Consider the following 26226-nt stretch of genomic DNA (forward strand, 5'->3'; position numbering starts at 1 on the left):
TAATGAACTTACACAAGTTACTTCTTACATCCCAGACTCCCATTTAGTCAGCTTTGCCAAGAATCAACAAGCTACGCTTTAATAACACACTTTACAAATTAAATATTGTTTAGGGATCACCCTCTTTATTATGATTAATAAATGATATCAATATGTCTTTATCATATTAATTTTAAACAATATTACCTCATATAATGATGGTTTTTGGCCACATTCTTAAGGTAGATAATGGCCAAATGAATAACCAATTTGAGGATTGGTAAATGTACACTTCTAAAATTCAGTCTGTGTCTTGTGGTTTTTATATCATCATGGTTGTATACATGTCTGGCACAATGATAACGCATGTTGCATTAAATTAATTGGTACACATTAGTTTTTGATGTTTATTGAAAAGCCTGTTTGTCCTAATGCAACATTGAATTTTCTTGAAATGACCACAATGCATGACCTTTTATAATTTAGATCAACAAATTAGGTACATCAAATGTCACATTTTGATGTGGCAGTCATCCTAACTGCCAACTGATGGGTACCAATCATTACAATGTATCCAGTAGACCATTCTCATACTTGAAAGTGGGTTACTGTTAGTTGATAGCTTTATACAATCTGCCACTCAACAAAAAACCATCTGCAACTTTAGCATTACATTTTATTGATGTAGTAACACAAGTCTTTGCTTTAGTACAAACATCTTGAAACTTACACATTCTATATCAGCCTCAAAACTTCCCAACGATTGCCGGATAGCAAGCACAGTTACCAACTTTCCGTGCTACAAGCCTACAAATGCACAGACATATCCCGCACATGCACAGACACATAACCGGGACAATTTGCTGCTTGAAAATACTATCTGCTGTCCCATAAATGGGAAATGGATATTATCAGTATTGAAATACTCCATCAATAGGTTTAGCTTGACACTTATGAGAATGGTCTTATGTACATATCAGTACACCCTTTGCATGGTTCAGCCATTATGGTTCAGCCATTATGCTTCCAAAGCAAAGTTCTCCATGGAAATGTATACATCAAAGTGCATTATTTGCTCTTTGCTTGCCTCCCATTATGCAGACAAGCACAGCAAAAAAAATATGAATGTAAAACATAATTATGCACAATAAACATGTTTATGCTTGCTTTACGCATATACCTCACACAGTATGCAAATACAACCTTGTTTTAAGATGACCTTGCATAGGGTAGCAGAATACCCATTCAAGTGAGCAGCAAAATAAAATATCATCAGCTTACTTAATGTGAAGCTGTTGTAGCAAGAGCTATTTTTGGTATTTCACCATGGAAATTACATACTCTTTGGTCTTGGAAACCTCATTTCATTTGTTGACACTACATGACAACAATCTAATACGACAGACAAAGGATTACGGAAATAATATGACACATAAAGTTAATTTCACACAGTGCAAGGACTTCGCAACTGTGTACACTTACATGATTTTAGAAGTAAAATTTCATGTGAATATCAACTTGCTCCCATTTACCCACAGTCCCATCACAATTTCAATTTCATCTTACTCCATAAAAGTAGCAGCACCAATCTAAATGAGTACATAGTACATTAACTATCAACAAATTAGTCGTCAGCCTGCTACGCTAAAGTCATTTTTTGTAATTTTGAGAACAAAGTACAAAATATGGTTCCCAGCATGCATTTATACATATTTATTCACCAATCTTTGCACAAGAACAAATGATAATGACACAAATGAAAGGGAATAATATGAAATAATTAGGGTGATTACGTAACTGATGCATGCTTGAACCACATTTTGTTCTTTGTTCTCAAAATTTACAAAAAATGACGTAGGCAATTAACGTAGCAGGCTGACATAGTGTTCTTGCAAGTTAGTTGACCCGTAATTAGGAGCCAAAAAATACTTCATGGTTAACTTATACCTCTCCGGAATAACATAATTCAGATTGTGACTTCACTTGATGCATGCAATCTGTTCACCAGTAGCAATATCAACCCCTTCATAGTAATTAATCTGTTCATTTACAGGCAAAACTATCCCACTTTGGACCTTTTGCACAGATCCATCATTTTGTTACTAAAACAAGGGTTTCCTGTGTCTCAGTTTACATTGTGAAATGTACTTCCAATCATGAAGCTATGTCACTCATGTAAGTCACTGGGACAAGACTTGCATGTATCTTTGTGTGAAACAAATACGGCATTGTACTAACAAACGCAAAATGGTTCATTTCAGATAAGAATGAAATATGCTTCACTCCACTGCATGTTAAGATGTAGTCCAAGACATCCAACAGTGCAAGACAAGGGGGTGATCTCAAAACCCCAACCGCAGGGCGACTGTCAATGCCCAAGCAGAAAAGACATTTTAACTGCGTTCTACTGTTCCGAACAATTGAAATGAGACCGCCGGTTCTGCCAGGGTGGTTGGGTTTTGAATGCATTCCACAGTTCCATTACTCCCCTTAAACCACATTGCATTTGTACATTACATTGTATTTGTATAGTACAAACCCCAATACATTTGTACACAACTTTAAAAAGTACAGGTATCTGTAACTTACAGACTGGATGACAGGATTGATTAGTAATTTTTTTTTGATACACATTTTTTTAGACAGCCTGGGACTCTCCATATTAACTGCCCCTTAAGAGACAAAACTTAGCACATTATAACTTAAACACACTATACATTATTAATAAAACTAGTCTATGTTATAACAAATACTGTTTAAAAAACATATATATTCTAGGTTGTAGAACCAAAATAATTGACACTAAGCAATACAAAAAAAACATGTCAAACTTATGACTTAATAATACATACGCTATTTATAGGTGGGCAAAAATGAAAATAAAGAACATATAAATGTCAGTTTATAAGTTTACACTTGGAAGTCACTTCCATACAATTTTACGTGTGGACATTTCAACTTGATGTCCATGGTCCAATAATTAGTATTGCTCCTAATCCATCATGTAAAACTCATGACTTACTGGTATTTAACCTCAAAACCCGCAACTGAAAAAAATGGGCTATTCCATATAGAATGCACACCCCACTGCAGGAGACTTTGGAATTGCAACCAAATTCAACAGTTAGTCCAGATCCAACCATTTTCATCCATTAAAAGTGAAAAAGGTGTGGAATATTTTGGAAATCCAAGCAAAACTGAAATTGAGATGGCAGTAAAATCTTCCACATGTGGTGTGCAGGTTTTAAATGGAATAATCATAGACCAAAAAGATAACAGACGGTGAGACCGCGTACAAGCAGTCAAAGTCTCAGCATCACCCGATAATGAGGGCTGATTGTTCCATGGAATGTCAAAACCGTGTATTTTTACGTTCTATTGAAATGCAATGCTCTATCATGTATTTGTGAAGGCACACAACACTGTTCTTTTGAATTTTAGATACTGCACTAAGCGAACAATCAGCCCTCATGAATATGCGAGAATTCACAGCATACAATACTTTGACTGTTGATACATGGCTGTAGTAGTCTGTGGGAATAACCCAATCCTCATTTCCATGGAAAATGGAGTGATGGTAACAGGTGTCATCTAGTATATACTAGGAATATACATGCACATGTTGACATTCATTTTAACATCTTTTTCCTTTCAGTTGCTGCTTTGAGGCCTACTTGAATTGAAATAACAATAGACACTATGATTTGATTCAAATTACCATGTGCCATTGTTGCTGTATTACGCCCAATCCACCCTAACATATTGGGTTATTCAAGTTTAGTTTTTAAAAGAAATTATTGCAATATTTCAGCATAAATATTAGTTGTGAAAGAGTTAATAATAATCTAACTTCTACTTACTGTTTTGGATAAGGTCACAAAAAGGGATTTTTGTGAGACAAAATTTTGTGGGAGAGAAATAAATATAAATAAAGACGTAAGGGAATACATATAATAATGAAAATGTTCAAATAGAAGAAAATTCTAATATGATTAGCCTATGTTTTGGTATCAGGTAGTTTTCATTCTTAAATTTTGGCACAATGGTTGCATTAGTATTTTTAATTAGGGCTCGACCCTATGTAAAACATTTTCGACATCAACAACCAACCTTAGATATGTGCTGAACTAAAGGTGCTGAAAAGCAGGGTGCGTAGTATGTGGATTGTCTAAATAGCATGGCTCTTTAAATATTCAACATAAAGATTGGAAGTGTAGAGATATTACAAATGACAAGCAAATCTATTTTAAACAATCTTGTAAAAACGAGAGAAAGAGCCAGGCCTATGCCCCAGTCACAAAACCTACACTGCCCATTGTTGTAACGGAATAAGTAGATCAGTGTATTTACAAAAATATGGATTATTTAATTAAGGACCATAAATTAGACACTAATAGGTTTTAGACTGAAGGGGTCTGTTGATTCAGAATATTGAATCTAACACAAATCAGTTTAAAAAAAATCTGAAATCGAATGTATCCACATCAGAAATCCTCAAGCTCCGCAAATTACGGGAAAAATTGATAACTTGACATTACTGTGTGTCCGACTCCAATGTGTTTCTAGTATTCTTTTCACAGGCTTCTGATTTCAGGCAAATATTTTTTATAACTTGGAATGGTCTCTATTGGGGCATTTTGTTTTACACTATCATGACTTGGTGTTGCAGCAAGTTGGTATGCACTGCGTTATTCCAGTTGAAATCCATACTCCCCCTATAGAAGACATGACCTTAATCTCACACACACACATGGGGGTGTAGATTTCAAATGGAGTCACTCTTTCAGGTAACCTCATTTGAAATTCACACTCCCTGTGTGGAAGATAAGGTCATGTTTTCCATAGAGGGTGTATGGATTTTAACTTGAATTGTCCATTGGTAGGGCTTTATAATATCGCACTATACCATTACTATACTAATCACTTGCAGTGTAGAACAAATTTGTGGACTCCATCATTATTTCATTCTGAAATTCACTTTTTTTTTCAATCACAAAAATTGTGGTGGAAATTGTCATCATCAAATTTCCATAATATGTTAATATTTTCACATTTAAATGATCATAATCCAGTTTGATAGTGCAAATGAAGCCATGAAACTCTTACCTTTGCTGATATTCTATGTCCCTCATGACAAAACAGTGCTTTCAAAGACTGTAATGATTGTACACATAATGAATATTAAGAGTTAGTGTTCAAAATTAGAGACTAAAAATATCATTAAAAACTCTTCCCATAACTTGCATACATTTGAAGGCGCCCAATGATATACCCTGTCCATAGTAGTAAGCACCATATTTACTTGTCTTTCTTTCCTTTTTTGCCCATTGTTTGTGAATGTTGCATTGCCTCTTCTGCTGCTGTTTGTTTCTTCTTATTGAAAAAGTTGATTTCTTCCTCTAGCTGTCGTCGCTTCTCATCCAACTGTTTCTTCTCCTCTGTGTGATCTTTCTTCAATTTGTCAAATCTTTCATGGAGCTGCAGAGAGAAGATAAATTAAAAAGGTGAGTCAAGCTTTCATTTCCTTGACCAGAACCAAAAACACTTGTTTTACATGTATCTCATCTTCTATGTATGTTTGTGTATGTGTGACATTTACCTCTATTTCTGCATGTTTGCATAGGTGTTGCTAGCAAACGAAGACACACACTTCACCTTTAAACCGTGGACCACTTTGCAATGGGTGATCATCCTGGGTTTCTGAAGGTCTGCAAATGACCACAATTGCATGTTTAATGTATTTGCGAAATACATCATCTATCATATGTGAGATATATAACGTTCACAGTTGATAGGTTAAATTCCATTCACATAAACAAAATGGCAGAAAATGTCCTCTGTATGTCGATTGAGTATAGATTCAGATGACCACATATGCATAGTCCTAAACGGCATCCATGTTTGGAGGCAATTACATGTGGGTGGGTGTGTGTGTGGGTGCATACAAATGTGTGACATTTTACCTCATTTTGCATCTGTTCGAGTTAACCTTCCTGACCAGCACCACAAGCACTGGTCTCTTCTGTGTGTGGGGGTGCATGTATGGGGTGTATAATATTTACCTCTTTCTCCATATGTTTGAGTTGACTTTCCTTTTCCTTGACCCGAACTACAAAAACTTGTCTCATCTCATCTTCTTTCTGCTGCAGTTCCTGGATGTGTTCTTGACGCTTGGCCTCGTATGTTTCTTGTAGACTATGGCAAAAAGAGTATGGGATAGTAATTATAATACAATAGACTCATGCATCATGGAAGACATGGAGGGGTCACTATTGGCTTCCTAGAGACAGTAACGTCTGCGTGTGAGATACACATGCAATCAAAGGCGGTGTATCTGTAGGGCACAGTCACTTCGCGCTTCGCTATAGATGCACCACTTTTGATCATGCGTATTTCACACATGGATACTACTGTTTTGAGAAAGCCAAATGGTCTATAAAGACTTGCTCACAATGCCAGTACTAAAACCATAGGTTAGCAAAACATGTGTATTTTAGTCAAACAAGTTCAATAAAAAACTGATCCAGATAATTGTTAGCAGTCATATTTTTCTCGCATCTCGCAAGGCCTTGATGTTTGGCAAACCTGTTCTGATTTGATACAATACTTTCACAATATACACCATTTTCACAACAATTTGCAAACACATAATAAATTCCAATCCAATGGTAATATTTTGTGTTGATTTGGGACCTGTGAATTGACCAATTGTTTAATAAATAAAACAAATTAATTAATTCAATCAAATTCTAATTCCAAACAGATATGTCAGAAACTGGGTCAATGCAATAGACCTGTAATGATGAGATTGACTCGTTATCAGGGTCCAACGATTTCCACGGTGAAATTGTGCCACAAAATTTCCCTTTTTCTGCGCAATTTCATTTGCTCTGCGAAATTTGTGTTTTACCGCGCAATTCAATATGAAATGTAAACAAAAACGGTCATTTTGTTGAAATATCAGCCTTTTTTGAAACGTCACAGTAATGTCAATCATTTGCGATTTGGCTTTTTTTAAAACTTTTTAACCCATTTTCTTATAAGTTTGTCCGTCTTGAAATTTGCCTTGCCCCCCTTTATAAAAGTCCCAGCTACACTATTTCACTTACCTAATTGGTTTGTTATCTGGTGCTGTATCCATGAAACCCATTTCTTCTAGTTTGCATCGTCTGTACAGCTCATAGTGTCTGGTGTGTGTCTGCTCAATCAAATCCTCCATATTGGTTCGGATAAGCATCTCACGCAACTTCACAAAGTCGCAATGGTTTTCATTCTCAACTGAAAGAACAGATGGCAAAATAAATGTGAGTACATACCTACATAAAATATTAACATGCATGGGAAATGGGATTTTGTTTCGTTAGCGAAAGTTTGACCTCCACAACCTATTATAATACTTTGATATAACAAAGTTTTAGTTTTATTGGTAGTACTTTAGTTCCTAAAGGAGGCTGTATAGCTGTAAAAACCATCCACAAGAAAATAACACGATCCCAGTTCCAATTTTTTATTCCTGCTGTATCTAAAATACAAAGGTTGTCATCTCAGACATATTCTGTATTTGCTAAAATTATTCAATATAAAGTCAGATTCTACTGGTATATTGTTCATCTTACCTTGCACAACTCCCCATGGGTACTGCCTAGCTCGCACCATCTTGTTTCCCATCTTAACTTCCTCTGTACTTCCTACTACGGCAAATGGAAGATGACCCTGTCATGTATATAACAAATAGGATTTGTCATCAGTGTTTTATTAGTACAACAATAACGATGAGTGTCTGAGTATTGTAAAAAGTGGAACTTCACCAGTTTTACTGTATGTATTTGGACAAGCTTTGTACTTAAATTTCCTATTTCATGACCCATTTCAGACAAGATTACCACTACTTTGTTAGTGTAAACACTATTGTAAGTGGCAGTCTTTAATCACACCAATGATAAAATGGTTTGTACATAATGCAAATGATCATGATTAGATTGTTGAATTTGTGGCATAGGTTGAGCTGCACCTATTCCACTATTCAGCATGACGGGTACCTTTGCAAATTGTGGATTTAGCCACCCATTTATGTTGTTGTAGTGGATAATAATTTGTTAATTGTGCACACTTGGTCTAACATTTGCACACATGTTTTAGGGTTAGAATAAAGGTTAGATTTAGAACAAACGATAAACAGTGAATTAAAACTACAGATAACTTAATCTAGTATACCTGCAGTTGTTTGTTTCTGAGTGTAATTCAAATGTAAAATACGCAAAACTTATATTATGCCCATGCTAATGTATACGCTACAGATGTTTTAATGAGCCATGGGCAGCTTCTTTTTGACAGTTACTGGTGCATTTCAAATGTTCAATATTACATGTATTACTATTTCTGTTTTCTATGATGCCAGTTACCAATTAATTCTTGATTAATGTGACATGTCCTGGCTCGGACAGAGTGGATGAGATTTGAACTTAGTATGAGGCCAAAAAAAAGGTTTGTCTCAAAGTTTACAAGTGGTTTGAAAACAAATTCGAAATGCGATTTAAAAAAAAAATTCCTGACTTGGTATTTCGCTGATTTTTCCGGAAAAAATAAAAAAAACATTTTTTTTAAATATAAAATTTCTGCATTTCTTTTTTTCAAATCACGCAATTTTAAAAATGTGCGCGCAAGCTTTGAGACAAACCTCCTTTTTTTTCTTGGCCTGATAACTTACATTCATGGTTGAGTTCAGGTCTGCAACTGTCTCATCGTCTGTTGGAAACTGATAAATCTGTACTCCATTGCTTACTAGTTCACTCATAATCTGCAGAATAAACACAAGTGTCATAGTAATGTTAATACAATGGTATAATAATTTTGTGAAAATTATACAAATTAAACTTAAGTCTAAAAGTTTTTTAAATCCACTTACTTTTCAATTTAATGGTGATCACAAAAGTTGAAAATGAAAATTTAGCTTACAGTTCAAAATTTACCAATTACAATCTTTCAATTTTATTTTCTGGGAATATTATCTAAACAAACAATCTTGTAAAGCCAATTTTTTATGGTGCCAAAATAAATGACAACAGATTCATGTCAGTATTGTACAGTTTTAAGAAGGCACAGTGGTGCAGCGGTCATAATCACAAGATCACAAGATAGCTCGAGGTCATGGGTTCAAGTCCCTGCGGCATCAATGTGTTGTGCACTTAGGCAAGGCTCTTCACCCCACCTATTGCCTCTTATTCAATGCTGGGAAGGTAACAGACTCAGTGTGGAGGGGGTGTAGCAATCTCCCGCAGTAACATTACGTATACATGGAGGAATTTGGCTTCAAACAAAGGTTCATCCCTTTACCTTTTTGTACAGTTTTAAACCTACCTTGATTTTGAATTTGTGTAGTTCACTTTTGGATATCGTGTCTGCTTTGGCAATCACTGGAATGATGTTGACTTTGCTGTCTAGTTTCTTCATTGTGACTAAATCTAGGGATTTCAGGGAGTGTCCGGTGGGGGCGATGAAATACAGACAAACATGGATACGTGAGTCGTGGTATCCATGCATGCTGCGCTTGATCTTGAGCTCTTCTTGCAGAAAGTTTTCAAATTGTTTGTCGATGTGCTCCACTATGGGCTGGTAACTGTCAGAACAAGAAATGTTATGAAAAAATGGATTATTAAAAGTTCTACTTGACGACTGAAATAACAAGTATTCTCACATTTGCTTTAAATATCAGAAAATAGGATAAATCCCCCCAATATTTTGCGGGGGGGAGGGGATGATCCATACAATCATCCCCCCCCCCAAATGTTGATGCCTGTATGTGGGTTTCTGACCAAATTAACCTCATATTTGGCTATTTTAGCCCCAAAAGTGCCATTATTTGTGTGCTTTGTGCGAATATATTAAACTTTTGCACCATATTTCATCATAAAGCTTCATTTCTACCATAAACTTATTTGGTCGCCAAAAGGCGCTGGATTCACTATACTTCAAGAAATTTTTGCCAACTCCATTCGCCCCAATGTCAAAAAGAAATCTGTACCCCACTAGCTGAAAAAGTTTGTGTTTGGATTTGGATAGGCCAAAATGTGCTCGGAAATTAGACCATTCATCATTCATAGAGTATTCTACACCAGCTCAATTCAAATCCATGTATCAATTCAATTGAAACCTTACCATAAACTCATCAGCAGTTGGGTAGTATGGTCTTTATCACTTCCGCACAGTTAGATGTGATGAAATTGGACAATCTGATGCAAGTTGGAAATAATATTCATTTTCTTGATTTGTCAACTTACCTATCTTCTTTGTTGATCTGATCACCAAAGCCAACAGTATTCACGACAGTTAACTTCAGTTTCACATTGCTTTCTTGCAATTCTGCATAAAAGGCAAACATATTCATAATCATAAGGTCAGATGGAAAATTCCACATATATTCCATTTAATTATTGTGTTCCAAAGTTGAATCCAACAAAATGGTGTTAGAATCATTATTCATATAATTTCAAACATGAGCACCAATACATATATTTTACCATGCAGGCCGATTCTAAGTAACTAGGTTGACAGCAAACTTGTTCTCACACTTGAACAATGGACCATTTCAAATACAATGAACTAAAACACTGTACAAATGCTTTTGCGAAAATTCTCCACTGGATAGTACATTGTTCATGTTTCTTATATTCTTTTATTATAATTATAACCATTTGTACTTGTACCTTCAATATTAACTGTCACAACTACATGTATACCTGTTTGTTTGGCGAATGTTCATGAAATATTGATTAATTGATGAATTGACTGGAAGGCTATGGGAAAATTTACTGTAATACTCTGACATCGACAGGCACCATAATACTGATTAAACTGGTGGCTACCAGTACCACCAGAAAGCGTATTAATACCAAGACTTATGTTTGAAAGTATGATGTTACTGTCCTCAGATTGATGTGCCAAATCTCCTGTTCAACGCACTACATGCTTTTTAGTCCATGTTTAGCCTATATGTTATATAATAGTTTTATAATCTTTCTCACCATATGTACTGGAGCTAACTTTGACTCCTGGAAGATCATGTGGTGCTGCTTCTGCTTCAAATGCTGTGTTGAAAAGTGTGTCCATAAGAGTTGATTTACCTAGACCAGTCTCACCTACAGGAAATAAACAAAGTTTGATGTCAGGTCAAGCAACTCTGTAACAGGGTAGAATGCTAAGGGGAATTGACCTTTTTTCACAATATTATTATTTACAAAAATAAGAAATAGAAACACCGTCGCGAGACAATTTTAGATACCGATCATCTGCGATCCTTTCATAAACGGTTATAGCCGAATGATTCCGATCTATTCATTATGTTCAGATCCAGTTTAAACCAGTTTTGAACAATGGGGGATGGGAACAAAAACCTGTGGTCCGTGCTGAGATAGTTCACTCTCTCGCTGAACCGACACGGCACAGTAACTATGGTTCTATGATTTGATGAGCTTTGTATTATTTTATATTATCTGAAGGATGAAAAGAAATAAATAAGTTACTACCAATCCATATGAAGACTGAACTTGTTTTGTTATTTACCAATACCGCTATCTAACTCGGCACGTTATAAGCTGTGATAAAACATGGTTGACGAAGTTTAAAGGGTTTTTTCCAGAATAGTTATGTTTGTTAGTTACAGATTCAAACTTTCTTTAATCAAATGTAAACATGGTAAGGCCTAAGATAGGCCTACAATTTTTTTTGTGTCGGTAAAAAGGTGCCATTTAAAAAAAATCATGTTTTGGGCAAAATATTATTTTCAGCATTGGCTGTGTCTTAAGTCCCATATGAGAGAGCTTATCAGAGCTGTGTAGATATAAGCCTTTGTAACAACTGCCAAATTTGCCTACTTCGACTTACGAACAATTTTGTCAGTGATGAGAATTTTTATAAAAACTGCTTTTACTATTTGTCTAAATTGCACTGCAAGTGTCCAAGTGAAATATTAAAATAAAATGGCATTAATTTATTCATTGCTATTCATAAGGTCATTTAAAATATTTTCAAAAAATAAACAAATTTCCCTTCCTCCAATCCCAATTTAGTTTGAATCTGTTACCGGAAACCAACATGTATTTGTTCTGGCTTAATTAGCAAGCATTAGGCCCATTGAGCCAGGAAGTTACAGATTAGTATTATGATACTGGTACATGCACAGGTAAATTAGGTAATTCTTGGGCAAGTTCAAACACTGCCAGGGATGCTAGTGGCTCAGCGATAAACACACACGCACATAGCGTGGTACAGAAGAAAGCATGCACGTGCCATACATTGCATGTACATGCTTAGTACGCTACATGGATGCAACAGACACGTTCGAGCTTGGCCAAGAATTCAAGAATTACTTAATTTACCTGTAGTAACCTTTTGTTCTTTCTCTTCTCTTATAATTTTGATTGTGGCAATAAAGTTGATTGATTTACAGTACCCCATTACAATGCATCTCTTACCTATACACAGAATGTTGAAAGCAAATCCTTGGCCAACAGATTTATTGACCAATTGGTCTGGGAGACTGTCAAATCCAACATGACCAGAGAGCTCCAAATTTCTTCCATCCCCTCCGGCACCAGCTGGTGGGTGCTGTGTAAACAAACACATTATCAATTGAATATTAATTCAATATAGTTCCACACAGCCCGCTACAACTATCTTGAAATTTTTTAGAGCTATCTGAATTCTCCTCAGAAGTTAGTGTGGTTCGCTCTTTTCACACAATATGAGTGAAGCGAAACCAAACTAGTTGTTGGGGAGACTATCTACGATCAGCCGGCCCAGAATTCCAGAAGTGGTAGCCACCAAATACAGGAAGCTGTTTTGGCATGAATTTCTCCGGAAATAAACTGAGCTCAAAAAGAAACTTATAATTTTTCACAAGGTCATATCTTGAAATCCTGTCCATCAAATTGAACCAAAATTACACACCGATTTACTTCAATACTCTACTCTTAACACATGTCAGTAAACAAGCAGTTATCCAACTGACACAACAGCAAAATGCACTGACATGGGACAGCTTCCTGGACCACATTCACAGCCCAGCCCTGTTTCATGAAAAAAAGTGTATGAAAAGCAGAAAGCAGCACCGTTTTATCATCTGTGCAAGGATCTTGTGTGCATTCTCACAGATTTTTTGTCCTGGGTGCCAAATGTTGGGCTGTGAAAGTGAAGGAAGTCCAGGAAGCTGTCCCATGACAGTGCATTTTGCTGTTGTGTCAGTTGGACAACTGCTTGTTTACTGACATGTGTTTTGAGTAGAGTATTAAAGCAATCCTGTGTGTAATTTTGGTTCATTTTGATTGATAGTATTTTAAGATATGACCTTGTGATTCACAAGTTGTAAAAAATTATAAGTTTCTTTTTGAGCTCAGTTTACATCGACTTGGAGCATCAAATTTCAGGATAGTAATGAGAAAAATACGAACTTTTTTCAAGTTTTTGTGATACCAAAAACTCATTAACAATGACAAAAAATCGGGGGTGATATTCTCTTGGTCGGGCTGACGTCACAAAGGTAGTCAGGCTCACATCACACACTATAGGTGGCGCTATTCGTCCATAGGGAAGTGGAATGTGCCTGTACGGTCCAAAAATGGCTTTACTGTGGGGCTCAATGGAAAAAATTACTAAAAATTAATTTTGACAACCAAAACCTAAGTGATGTTGACTTGTAATAATGGATTCATAAGCTATCACATAGTGCAATCTACGTTCCACCAAGTGGACGCTCGTTAAAGCGCAAAAGCAATTTGTGTGCAAATCAAGACCATCCAAAACAGCTTTCTTGCAGTAAAGAATAGGAGGTCATCTGGGGTCACATACCGTAGTGTACATTGTACATGTGCCTGCTGTCACAATTTCACACACAAAATTTAGGACAATTTGGTTACACTATTTTTGTCTGTAACTTCAATAGTATATGCACTAGAAACATGATCGACCCCTTATTGTTTAGGTAATTTGATTCTCTTTCAAATGAAAGAACTTCCAGCTAAAAATATTGAACTTCAAAATTTTATGAACATACCTAACAAAGGGAAATAGCCTTGTAAAACCAGCATGCCAGTGTACGCATGTGCAGTTCCCCTTTCTCGAGCTGGTTGCTATGCACAGTTGCACACGCTTGTGCGAAGAGGACAATGTTTCCGGATGTCCAACCGAGTGAATTGTCGATCAGGTTACGGACGTTATCTGTATCTGTATCTGTCTTGTCACGTACAATCACCATCTCTGGTTGTCGCATACGTTGGGGGGTCATGTGCAAGTCGCGGTTAAATATTGAAGTGGGCCTTTGAAGTCAGCGTCTTGATGTTGATGGTTTCTAGATTGGTCTTGAAGGTCTTGACGTCGGGTGCGGTGCGTAGGTTCTGGTCGAGTTGGTTCCATTCGCGAATAGTCTTTGGATAAAGCGAGTGCCTATAACAGTCTTTGTTTGTGGTGATTATGTTGTAAGATAAGGGCCCCGATTGCCTGGTCCTGGGTTGACTGGATGAATTTGTATCACGAAGACGACATGTGATGTTACTTGGTATGTACCCGTGAGTTTCTTTGTAGATGGTCGTCAAGCGTAATTTGGTCCTCACGGTCCTGAAGAGGTTCCCACTCTAAATCAGCAAGAATTTTAGTGATACTGGACTCCCTGCTGTAGTCGCCAACAGTAAACCTGGCAGCTCTTTTTTGGATTCTTTCTAACTTATCCCCATCTGATTTGTGCTGTGGATCCCAGATCCCGGAGCAGTACTCTAACTTGGGTCTTATCAGGGACTTGTAGGCAATAGACTTAGTGCTGTTGTTGCAGTAATATATGTTTCTCTTCAGCAAGCCCAGCATTTTATTAGCCTTGGTAACAGTTTGATTGATGTGAGTAGACCATTTCAAATCATTGCTAAGTTCAACGCCGAGGTACGGGTGATGTTTCACCTCCTCGAGGATATGGTGACCCATCTTGTAATTCTTGGTAACTGGATTCCTCTTGTGAGTGACTCTCATACTGAAGCACTTGGAAGAATTAAAAGACATCTGCCAGTCTCTCTCCCACTTGACTAAAGCATCAAGATCTTCTTGGAGTTTCTCGGAATCCTCGGTGGATTGTATTCTGTTGTAGAGAATACAATCGTCCATAAAAAGTCTGACCTTTGAGTGAACTTTGGACGGCAAATCATTAATGTATGCAAAAACAGTAGGGGTCCCAAGACTGTAGAGTGGGGGACCCCCGACGTAACACTAGCTCTGGTGGACGAAACTCCTTCCAAAACCACCTGCTGGTGACGACAAGTAAGGAAAGACTCAAGCCACTTCAATGTGTTGTTTCTGATTCCCATATGGTGAAGCTTCATCAAAAGACGTTGGTGGGGCACTGAATCAAACGCCTTGCTGAAATCCATAATAATTAGGTCCGCCTGGCCTTTATCATCCAAAATCTTAACAAGGTCGTCAACAAGAGCAGATAATTGAGTGTCACAAGAACGTCCTTACGAAAACCATGTTGCACGTCAACCAATATGTGATGTTGATCAAAATGATTCATGATGTGGTGATGCAGGATATGCTCCAAAATCTTACATGGAATTGATGTCAACGAAATTGGTCTGTAATTTCCAGGGTTACTTCTATCGCCTTTCTTATGAAGCGGAGTTACGTTAGCATCAAGCCAGGCATCAGGTAAACATCCCGAATCAAGCGATTTTTGAAAAATCTTGGTTAACACAGGAGCTATTGAAGAGGCGCAAACTTTCAAAATCTTGCTGGTATAGCGCCTGGGCCCAAGCTTTATTTGGATTCACATCTTGCAAAAGTTTCTCAACACCATGCGTGTCAACGACAATATCTGGTAAATCAGGAAAATTTGAGTCCGTCATATTAGGGAAATTATCTTTGTCCTCGTCGGTAAATACTGAACAAAATTGGTTGTTAAGGGGTTGTTTGGAATGACAGGTGAGTCAGGGGTCAAAAACAAAATGTTTACCTTTTTGACCTCAGCACATGTGTATGTATGATCTGCCATACAAAAATTTAAAAAACAATACCTCAAAGTATAATTTTTTTTGTCATAATCACGCTTTTCTACAAATTTCATCTGTTTGTACCGGGGGCGTGTCTGTTGCCAGGTAGGCCTACATGACAGCATAGACACACGTTACAACCTTGAATAATAATACCGAATTGTGACGTTATATTCTTCTTAACCTATCTTAGAACTGCCTATTATTTCAATTGTTATACTGTTCTGGTTGGTTTATTGCATACTGTATAGAAATTATGCAATATGACGTCTAGCATGACAGAGTCATCTTCATTCAAATAAAATTCAGGTACCCGTAAGGTACCACGGAGCAATTCGCACGATAATACAATAAAACAGATGAAAGGTATGAATGGTTGTGGAATCGAATTGCAGACCTGTCCCTCTGTCACCTTAGAACTGCATCTCGTAGGCAATGGTAGGTAATAAACCAACCGGACGGTATAACAATTGAGATAACAGCATGTCTTGGTCTCAATTCAAGATGTGCAATTTGGACACACATGGGTGACCGGACAGCGTTAATCTGCATTGTTGGGAAATCATTTATTGGGGAGTTGTGAGTTAGTTTGCAGAGTTTTGCACGCGTTTTTAGACGTAACATGATGATGCATGTATGGGTGGGGGCTTGTGTTAGGATGTGGTTACCTCATCATTTCTGCTTAAAATGTTCGGAGTGATGTGTGCTTTGTGTGATAGCGCCTGTGCGAAGTTGAGGACTTACATTTCATTTATTATTAATTTTCTAATAGACAGACACGTATAGCAGAAACAGTTTCACCTTAATTTACTGGTCTTCCACATGATAGTTATTTATAACAGGAATGTACAACATTTAACACCATAATGTGAAATTCTTGTCAAATTTGAATCTTGAAAGATGATGAAATAATATACGTAATAACATTTAAAGCCGAAATGATGAGGTAAATGAAATAAATAAATAAATAATTAATTAATTAATTAATTAATTAATTAATTAATTAATTAATTAATTAATTAATTAATTAATTAATTAATTAATTAATTAATTAATTAATTAATTAATTAATTAATTAATTAATTAATTAATTAATAATAAATAAATAAATAAATAAATAAATAAATAAATAAATAAATAAATAAATAAATAAATAAATAAATAAATAAATAAAAATTCATCCGTTATCCTCTATAAAAACAGCAACTTTATTTTAGTCCAATAAGGTGCCATGGGCCACGTGTAAAATTCACAAATATGTAAAAAAAAAAAGGTTTGGGAAATATCAACGTTAAAATTTCATGTTCAAACGTCGTCACTTTATGCATTCCAAATAATGTACATTTTCCTGATTTTTGCCCTTAACTGGTGGCATTATTTTCATAAAGTCATTGAGGTTAAATGTTTCAGTTAATTAAACATTCATGCAATATGAAGGTCTTTCTTTTTGTTCACAATTAGGATAAAACTTAATTAATATTCAAGACAGTGGTAAGTTATGGGTTACACGCCGATATTCTTGAGGTCATTAGTCCAAAACCCAGTAATTTTGTTCTATACCCTAAACTTCACTAACTTATAACCTAAGCTTTAATCCTAAACCTAAACCTAGCCCTATAACCCCAAACCTTAACCCATGACTCTCTGAATCCTAACTCTCACTTCTAACTCCTCACCACGCAACCCTTAATACACACCCCCCACACCTCACACACCGCGTAGCACCCACATCCACACACCCCACGCCATCGACCATGTGGACTTCAAACATATCCCCATATCCCAAAGAGCTCACTCTGCTCTAACTCCTATTCTACCATATAATAACTCGCCATTAAAAAACTCAAAAAAATTTACATGCTGCTGGAATATGATTTTTAGCTGTTGTTTTGTTGCTCCTCCTACTCGTTGGCTGATTTATACTTCAAGTGACAGAAGTCGTGAATTATGGAGGGTTTCATTGAACTTCTACCAGCAAAATATGGAATAATACTAACACAAGACACCAATCGAGATGATGATACCAGCCATAATGGAAGGCTTGTATTTGACCTTCTTATGAATCCAATTTCGTGGCGAGAAGTTGAAAAGGTAATGTATATTTCAAGAAATTTGGGTTCAAAAATTCCGTATCAGCTCGTATCATCAATTCCGTAAATATGGTGTATAGAGGCACAACTTGACAATAAACTGAACTATTTAAACGTAAAGCACGCACTGGATACACATAAATTTGTGTTTCCTTGCTGGCGGAATAGTTGCAAAACTCTTTTTTGTCAAAAAAGTTGGACAACTTATGAATTATGATTGGCAAAATAGCGAAAGGAAATAGACTTTTCCAACCATGTAAAACTACACTGGGTTGTTGACATGGTCGACATACATTAAGGCATATGCATGTTCCTAAAGTAGGAGGTAAGTACTATAATTAATTGTTTAAAGTACTCAACATACCAGCAAAAAGTTATAGGGTCATCAGAGTACAGGGACTTTGTGAAATACTCGGTACAAAAAAAAAGTGCGTGAGCCGATATGCAACATCAAATATAAAAGCCGATTTACATAATTTCCCATGACCTTACAGAAGTGATCATGCTCAAATATAAAACTATAGAGTTTGGTCCTTGATATGCACCATCAATTGTGTACTTGTGATCAATATTGCTAGGCAAACAATCACAGCAAACATGCCAAAATCCTCCCATTTCTCCTCCATTTACAAACAAATAAACCCATCCCTTAAGCACATTAGCTTTGTCTTTAGCAGAGCAGACTTTGGTACCATCAGAAGAAGTCAAAGATGAGACGCCAAACACCTCCTGCCTCTTTGATTTGATGAAATTCCAGAACGGTTTAGTGTTGTTACTCTCTAGACTACCGCCGATGATATCATGAACATACTCTCGCTTTGCTTTACGGATTTTACGGTCTGTTTGTCTACGAAAATGTTTGAAGGCATCCCAGGCAGCTGTGGAGCCATGTTTCTTTGCTTTATTATAAAGGCGTTTCTTTTTACAAATATCTTTCTTATATAGAAAGATTTAACTCTTGATCACAATACAAAATATTTACCTCCGAAATTTTCAGCTGTTGATACTACAGCTTTCTTCAGCGGACTGACCCGATCGAGCACACTTGAAGTGTGACGTAATGATCGGGTCATAGACCTTTGGCAGCTTGTAGCGCCCTCCGTCCTTGTTCAGAGATGGTTGGTTGGCCCTGATGTGTATGGCTTCCTTAACTCCCCTCTCGAACCAGCGGGGCTCCCTATCCAAAATTTGGACTTTGTCCAAGTCAACGTGGTGGCCTGGTGACTCAATATGGATGTGGTTGGAAACCTCGGACGAAGTGGTGCTTGGACGTCTGTGTTCTAAAAATCTGGTTTTAAGAGAACGTTCCGTCTCACCGATGTATGATTCTTGGCAGGTTCCTCTTGTGGTCTGCCCCTGGCATGGAATCATATACACCGGACCAGTGGCGTCCTTTTATCGGTTTTGTCCTTTGGCGCCACTAAAAATTGGCGCAATGTTCTTGTAGGTTTAAATGTCACTCTTATACCAACTTTCTGGAAGTTTCTGCGAAGTGCTTCCGAAATTCCTTTGATGTAAGGTAACACCACCTGTCCTTTAGATGTAACAGTACTGTCCCTGTTGTGGTTGGATTTCGCTCTCTTGGGTTTGTTGATTTTGTTGAACGCCCATTCGGGGTAGCCGCACTTAGTGAGAGCTTGCGTTATGTGCTGTTTTTCTTCTACCACAGCTTGGGGTTTAGTGATCACAGACTCCATGACGGTGAAACAAGGTCTGGATTACCCCAAATTTATGTTCTAAAGGGTGGTTAGAGGAGAAATGCAGATATTGATCTGTGTGGGTTGGCTTGCGGTAGATTTTTATTTCTAAGCTGCCGTCAGCTTGGATCACAGTGGAAGTGTCCAGGAACGCTAATGATCTATCCTCCTCTCCTTCAGTTGTGAATTTGATGTCTGGGTCTAATGAGTTAAGATGGTCTGTAAATTCCTCCGCGTACTCTTCTTGAGTTTCGTGTGCGTGTCGTCGACGTAGCGATACCACCACGCCGGGGGGTGGGGTGCTGTTCTAATGGCTATTTGCTCTAAATGTTCCATGTATAAGTTACACACAATTGGTGAAACCGGCGAGCCCATAGCTGCCCCATGAATTTGCTGGTAATATGTGCCATTATAAACAAAATACGTGCAGCGAAGGCACACTTCAAGAAGCTTGACCACATGGGCCGCAGACAACTGAGTTCTTTCTTTCAAAGTCTGATCGTTTTCAAGTCTGGACTGTATAATTGGAAGTGCTTTTTCCACAGGCACAGATGTAAATAATGCGGTTACGTCGTATGACCGAAGTTCTTCATCATCGTCAACGCGTTCACTTTTTATACAGTCCGCGAAATGCTGGGAATTGGTGACATGGTGTTTAGTCTTACCAACCAAAGGCGTTAAAATTTCAGCCAAGTGCTTAGCACAGTTATAAGTTATGGTGCCTACACTGCTAACAATCGGTCTAAGTGGAATGTTCGGCTTGTGATTCTTTGGTAGCCCATAAAACTTTGGTGGCGACTCAGTGGTGGGATAAAGCTTGCGATATTCTACCCTATTAATCCCTTTCTCATTCTCCAACTCTTGCAACACTGCCACTAGTTCTTTCTTATACTTAGGCGTGGGGTCTTTTTTGCCTAATTTCTTATAGGTTGCTGTGTCACTAAGAAGATTTTCACATTTTTGTTGATAATCTGAAGTATCCAAAACAACAACAATTCTGCCTTTATCGGCAGGCAAAATCCGAATGTCCTGATCTTTCTTTAACTGATTGAGAGCTTTATGCTCATCTGCATTCAAATTGGATTCAAGTTTCTTTGGCCGACTCAACAAACCAACTACTTTTGATCTAAGTTCACTAGCATCCCGTTCGGGTAACTTACGGCACGCCGATTCAGTGCTGGTAATGATGTCAACAACGGAACCTCTGTTGGTGCAACTGAGTAATTCAAACCTTTAACCAACACCGATAGCTCAGAATCGTTCAGGAGCCGTTCAGAACAGTTTTTCACCCATTTACTGATGCAATCGGACGCTAGAGTGTTGTTAGTTTATATTTTGTATTGTGATCAAGAGTTAAATCTTTCTATATATGGATTACCAATACAGATGAACTTTCATGCAAATATCTTTCTTAATTGAATTGTTGATCCACGGTAACTTCCATCTTGAAGAAGTCATTTTGGAAGGCACAAATTCATCCATAGAATTCAGGATAACTTGATTAAATTCAGTCACAAGTTCATTAACAGTCTTAGCGTTTAAATAGTCAGGAGTCAACTTTCGTCGAAAGACTTAATCTTGTCCCTATGTCGTCAAACTTGGCTTTCTTGTAGAGAAAAATCTTGCGTTTGACTGGTCGAACTAACTTTGGTTTCACAGAAGCATTCACAATCACCGCTTCATGGTCGCTAATACCAGGAATAACCACCACGCTTTCCACAAAAGATGGCGAGTTCGTGAAGCACAAATCAAGAATACTGTCTAGTCTAGTTGGCTCTTTCACTTGTTGATGTAAATTGAAATCAAGCGCAATTTCCAGCATTGCTTTGCTGGGTCCAGCATAGCGACCTCCCCGCTTGAACTTGAAAATTTCCCAATCGACATCCGGAAGGTTGAAATCTCCCAACAACCACACTGAAGCTTGAGGTGGAATTTTACAAAGAGCACTATCAAGCTGTTTCACATAGTCAGTATTGGTAACTGCGAACGGTAGAAAACTCCCACATACATAGGCGTCATTCCCTGCATGCGAATGCTTACCCATAGGCTTTCTGTTTCTGTCATAAGGTCCGTCTCCTCATTAGCAATGAGATTGTCTTTAATAGCGATGAAAACACCCCCATGTGAGTCGCCACCACTCCTATCATTTCTGAAGACTTGGTAGCAAGATGGGATTACTTCACCTGTGGCAATATTACTATTAAGCCACGATTCTGTACCTGTAATAACGTCCGGGTTTTCTGTGTCGAGCATCACCAGAAAACGGTCATTTTTTGCTTTAACACTCTGGCAGTTTATGTTTAGAAACTTGATGGGCTTGCACTTAGATTTCTGCTTGGCTTTACTTTCTTGACTAGCAGAACGCTTGGGGCTAGAAGTAGGATGGTGAACATCTCTAAGCTCCAGGTTTTCAAGGTTTAAGGAATCCATGCTAGTATCAGGCGATGCAGCCAATGGGTCAAATGGGTTTGATAAATCAAAACTGTCTGTAAAGTGAAAAAGGGATGAGGCAAAATTTGGAATGCCACATGCGGTACAAATCCAGGTGTAAGAAACATGATTTTGTAAAGCTTCAAACACTTCGTCACTCATATTCAAACATTGTTTATGATACCATACACTGCAGCCTTCACATTCGATGGCTTGTTGCTTCCATTTCACAGCCTTGTTACAAACACCACACGGGTACTTGGGGGCATATGGACCAGGGTTGATGTTGATATCCCCAGATAACATTAACATGAGCAAACTCAGATGGGTGGTACTATTCAAGTTCTTAATGGCAAAACGGTTGTTGTGGCTTGTTGATGACAAAAGAGAAAAATGGAACAGACTCACCGGCATGTCTTCAGTGATGTTTAACGTTGAATCAAAAAAGGATGGACACGCCCAATGTTCTAAATCCAATATGGTGGGCGGGTTGAGTTGTACAGCTGATGAGATGTCCAGAGGCACTACAATCTTCTTTAAAAAGCACATATATGTCAAAACAGCTAATGAAATGCGAGATTCCCCATAATAAAATGATATCCAGGCACAAAACAGCGATTAAAATATCCAAAGACTTAGCGAAAGTTAAAAAGTTCACTAAATTTTATACACGACGAAGTATACAGTACATCAAAATACGACGGCCGCGAAAATTTACAACACTGTGTTACATCAAAAATGTCCAAAATATTAACTCGAAGAATAGTTAAAAGTGCAAAAATGCACGGCCCAGCGTAAGCTTGGAACAGTTAAAAGTCAGATTATGAACTCAGGAAACTTAGGTGGCTGAACATAATCATTAAAAACTTAGATTAAAAAAGATAGCCCGGAGCTATCTGAAAATGCGACTTGCACGGACGATGACCGAACCCCGAACGTTAAGTTAAAACTGAACTTTTTATTTTTAATTTCATGATTTATTTAAATTATTATATTATCTGATTTCAAAATTGTTTTTGTTCGCATTCCTAATATCAAGGGACTGAGAACTGATGAGTTAGAATCTTATTTACAGCAACAAAGGGACAAAGTCGTAATTGTCCGGAATTACCTTGATTTATCTATTTATTAGTTCATGAATCACACATGTCACAAATTCCACGTTCATCCTGTGGAGCTAGTAAATTGCTAGTGTGAGTCACACCCATTTTTGTAAGTACTTTGATTTTCAATACCATTTCATACATGATCATAAGACATTTTAACTTTTAAATTTCTGAACAAAGTAGAGAATAGTACAGACTATATATCTCACCGAATTTTGGTTCGTTTCAACTGAGTTTTGGTCACCTTCCATCGTCATTTTCGAGGTGAATCAGTGTAACTTTTTACAAACAATTGATTTCCACAATCCACACAGGCACGGATATCCTTTTTTAAACGTGTAGTTGATGATGTGTCAATAAGAAATTAGTAGACAATTTAAATAATTATAAGATAGAATTCAAAAAAATATTACTAAATATACTCAATTTTCAATTTTATAATATTTTTAAAAGCCTTGCATTCAGTCATTTATTATCTTAAGTGCATATAAGAAAAAACAATATCACCTCACACAGCTATGAAATTTTAAAGTGTTCAAGAAACGCACGCTAAAAATGAATGAGTCACTCAACCGCATGGTGGTTTTCGTTATTTTTTGTGACAATGAGGCGATTGCTTCACGGAACCTTGGTAGTCCTACATGTGTACACAACAGGGACAGGGATTTCCACATCTGGCCTATATCATTATGTCTGTGCAGTGTTTAAAAAAAGTTATGTACTTTATAAACCTAAGGCTTAGGAACCGGGGGGCTTGGGGTGGGTTCAGCCCCCTAAATAATTTTGGTGTGGGGACTGAGATACCTTTCAGCCCGGCCCCCCAATCCTAGATGAAGTAAAAAAATTGTGATAAAATAGAGGGAAAATGGGTGACTGTTTAATATGACCTATATTTTGCAAAATTTTCTGGGGCACCCCCAGGGTGGCCCACCAAAAAGTTAAAAAAATCCCCCCCCCCCAAAAATGTTGAAAACCTTCCTAAATAAAGCCAATGTAGGCCCCTATATAGGGACCATTTACACCGTGAGGGTTGGGAGAAAAATAACTTTTATGTTCCTCCTTTGCATCTAGGCCTAATTGCATATGTTCAGCATTCTTGTTTTCCCAATTTTCTGCAAAGCTATTAAAACACCCCCCCCACTCGATGATGGATGGTTAAAAAAATCAGATTGCCCTCAAATCCCACCCCTGCGGTAAATATTGAGTCGTCTCTATGAACATTTTCTGGATGGTGAGCTGATATCTGATATCAAACAACTTTGCGGGGCCTGGGAGCTCCTGGGGGAGGGAGGGGTGGTGGAAGCATGAAATGTTAGGGGCCGAGTCAGGGGATGAACATATGTGACGCGATCGATCAAGGGAAACATTGCGACTAGTATAATTGGCAAAGTTCTTTTGTCGTTTTCAGCCATTGAAAAGTTGTTTGGGGGGTATTAGTTTCTGAAAGCTCTATAATTATGTCCTCTTTAGAATCCTAGTATGTAAAACTCATTTTCAACCATGGTCGACATGTGACTCATTCCCCTTGATCATGTCACATATTTGATATTTTGTTGCAGTTTCATAGGCTGAGCAGTAGGCCTATATCACGTTTTTTGCAGGTAGTTTACAATAACTATTAGATGACTGACATGTGGTAACAAAGGTAACAGTCACTGCAATTTGAATACTTCCCCTCTGGTTGGCCATTCAATACATCCCTGTGATACACCATGCACCATTACCAGCTATTACCATAGCAGGCCTCATAGCCTATCATGTTGGACTATAACTTATTGCATGTACGGCCAACAATGTGGAGGTCAACGCACTTCTAGGTATGGGCAGTATGTATTACATAATGATTCCGCAGGGGACAATTGAACGAATGAATGACCTACGGTATGACCTGAAGATTGCGTGTGAATGAAACCGGGGGTGTCACTCCCATTGTGGCATGTACACCATCCGCGATAATCAACTTTTGATAAGCACCCTAAACAAGGATTTAACCCTTGGAGCTCCTTGGCTAAAACAATACCCAAAACAGGGATTTTATTCCTTGCATCAAATTTCATACCCTAAATTTCATTTCCGCGTATTAGGCTAATGAAAGTCAATTCCCAGTTTCCCGTTACATACTTTTTCATGACTGTGTAGGTGACCATTTCATTATTCATTATTCATTATTTTAAACCATTTCATTATTGCATCTGTTACATGTGTAAACCACTAACTACCCCGATGCATACATTTGATAAATCACAGTTTGTAGTTTACAAATGTAGTTTACAACCACATGAAGGTGATTGTATTATCAAAAGTTTCACAATATATTTTACGGGATGAGATCAGAGCAGATCAAAGAGTGCGGGACAGAGAATTGAGTAGGTATTCATTATTATTTCATTATTATTTCATTATTAACCATATACCATGCTCCTACTGCAAAGAAAATCCCTGGAAATCAACAGAAAGTGATTTATGATATATTTTTGGGAGTACCTTTAGAATACCCTACCACATCGACGGCGCCGCGAAGCTGCACCTTTTTTTGTAAAACTACACCGACGTCGGCACAAATTACTTATTAATGGGATAGATTTAAATTAAGTTAGAGGTTTATGAGTCAGGTTTTTAATAAAGTATGTCGGCGTTTGACTTAATGAAGTTTGCAATCATCAAGGTAATAAGTGTTAGTACGATTAAATTATTGTGGTTACTTCTAGATAGAAATAATGTCATTTGAATTGAATTTAAGCATAATGAAATAACTATATTGCATTATATAATGGCTTAGAAGTATTAATTATGCGTAATAGATTTTAATGTACTCAAGTAATGATGACCGCATCAAAAGATGATGTTAATAAGCATGATATAATTATAATTAGTGTGACGTATAAGGGGCCGATTGTAATTG

General features: G+C 37.3%; 1 protein-coding gene across 1 annotated transcript; it reads right to left on the reverse strand.

The window, feature by feature from the left end:
* Window positions 1–103: 103 nt before the first annotated feature.
* LOC140161146 (septin-11-like) lies at window positions 104–23662 on the reverse strand. Its single transcript, XM_072184578.1, has 10 exons — window positions 23534–23662; window positions 12450–12582; window positions 11001–11114; window positions 10257–10338; window positions 9337–9595; window positions 8687–8776; window positions 7596–7692; window positions 7089–7257; window positions 6042–6174; window positions 104–5457 (listed from the first exon to the last, which is right to left on the reverse strand). Exons 1-10 carry the CDS (start codon window positions 23579–23581, stop codon window positions 5278–5280), a joined length of 1305 nt encoding a protein of 434 aa, XP_072040679.1. The 5' UTR covers window positions 23582–23662; the 3' UTR covers window positions 104–5277.
* Window positions 23663–26226: the final 2564 nt, after the last annotated feature.

This window comes from Amphiura filiformis, chromosome 9, assembly GCF_039555335.1.
Source record: "Amphiura filiformis chromosome 9, Afil_fr2py, whole genome shotgun sequence".
In the NCBI taxonomy this organism is placed as follows: domain Eukaryota; kingdom Metazoa; phylum Echinodermata; class Ophiuroidea; order Amphilepidida; family Amphiuridae; genus Amphiura; species Amphiura filiformis.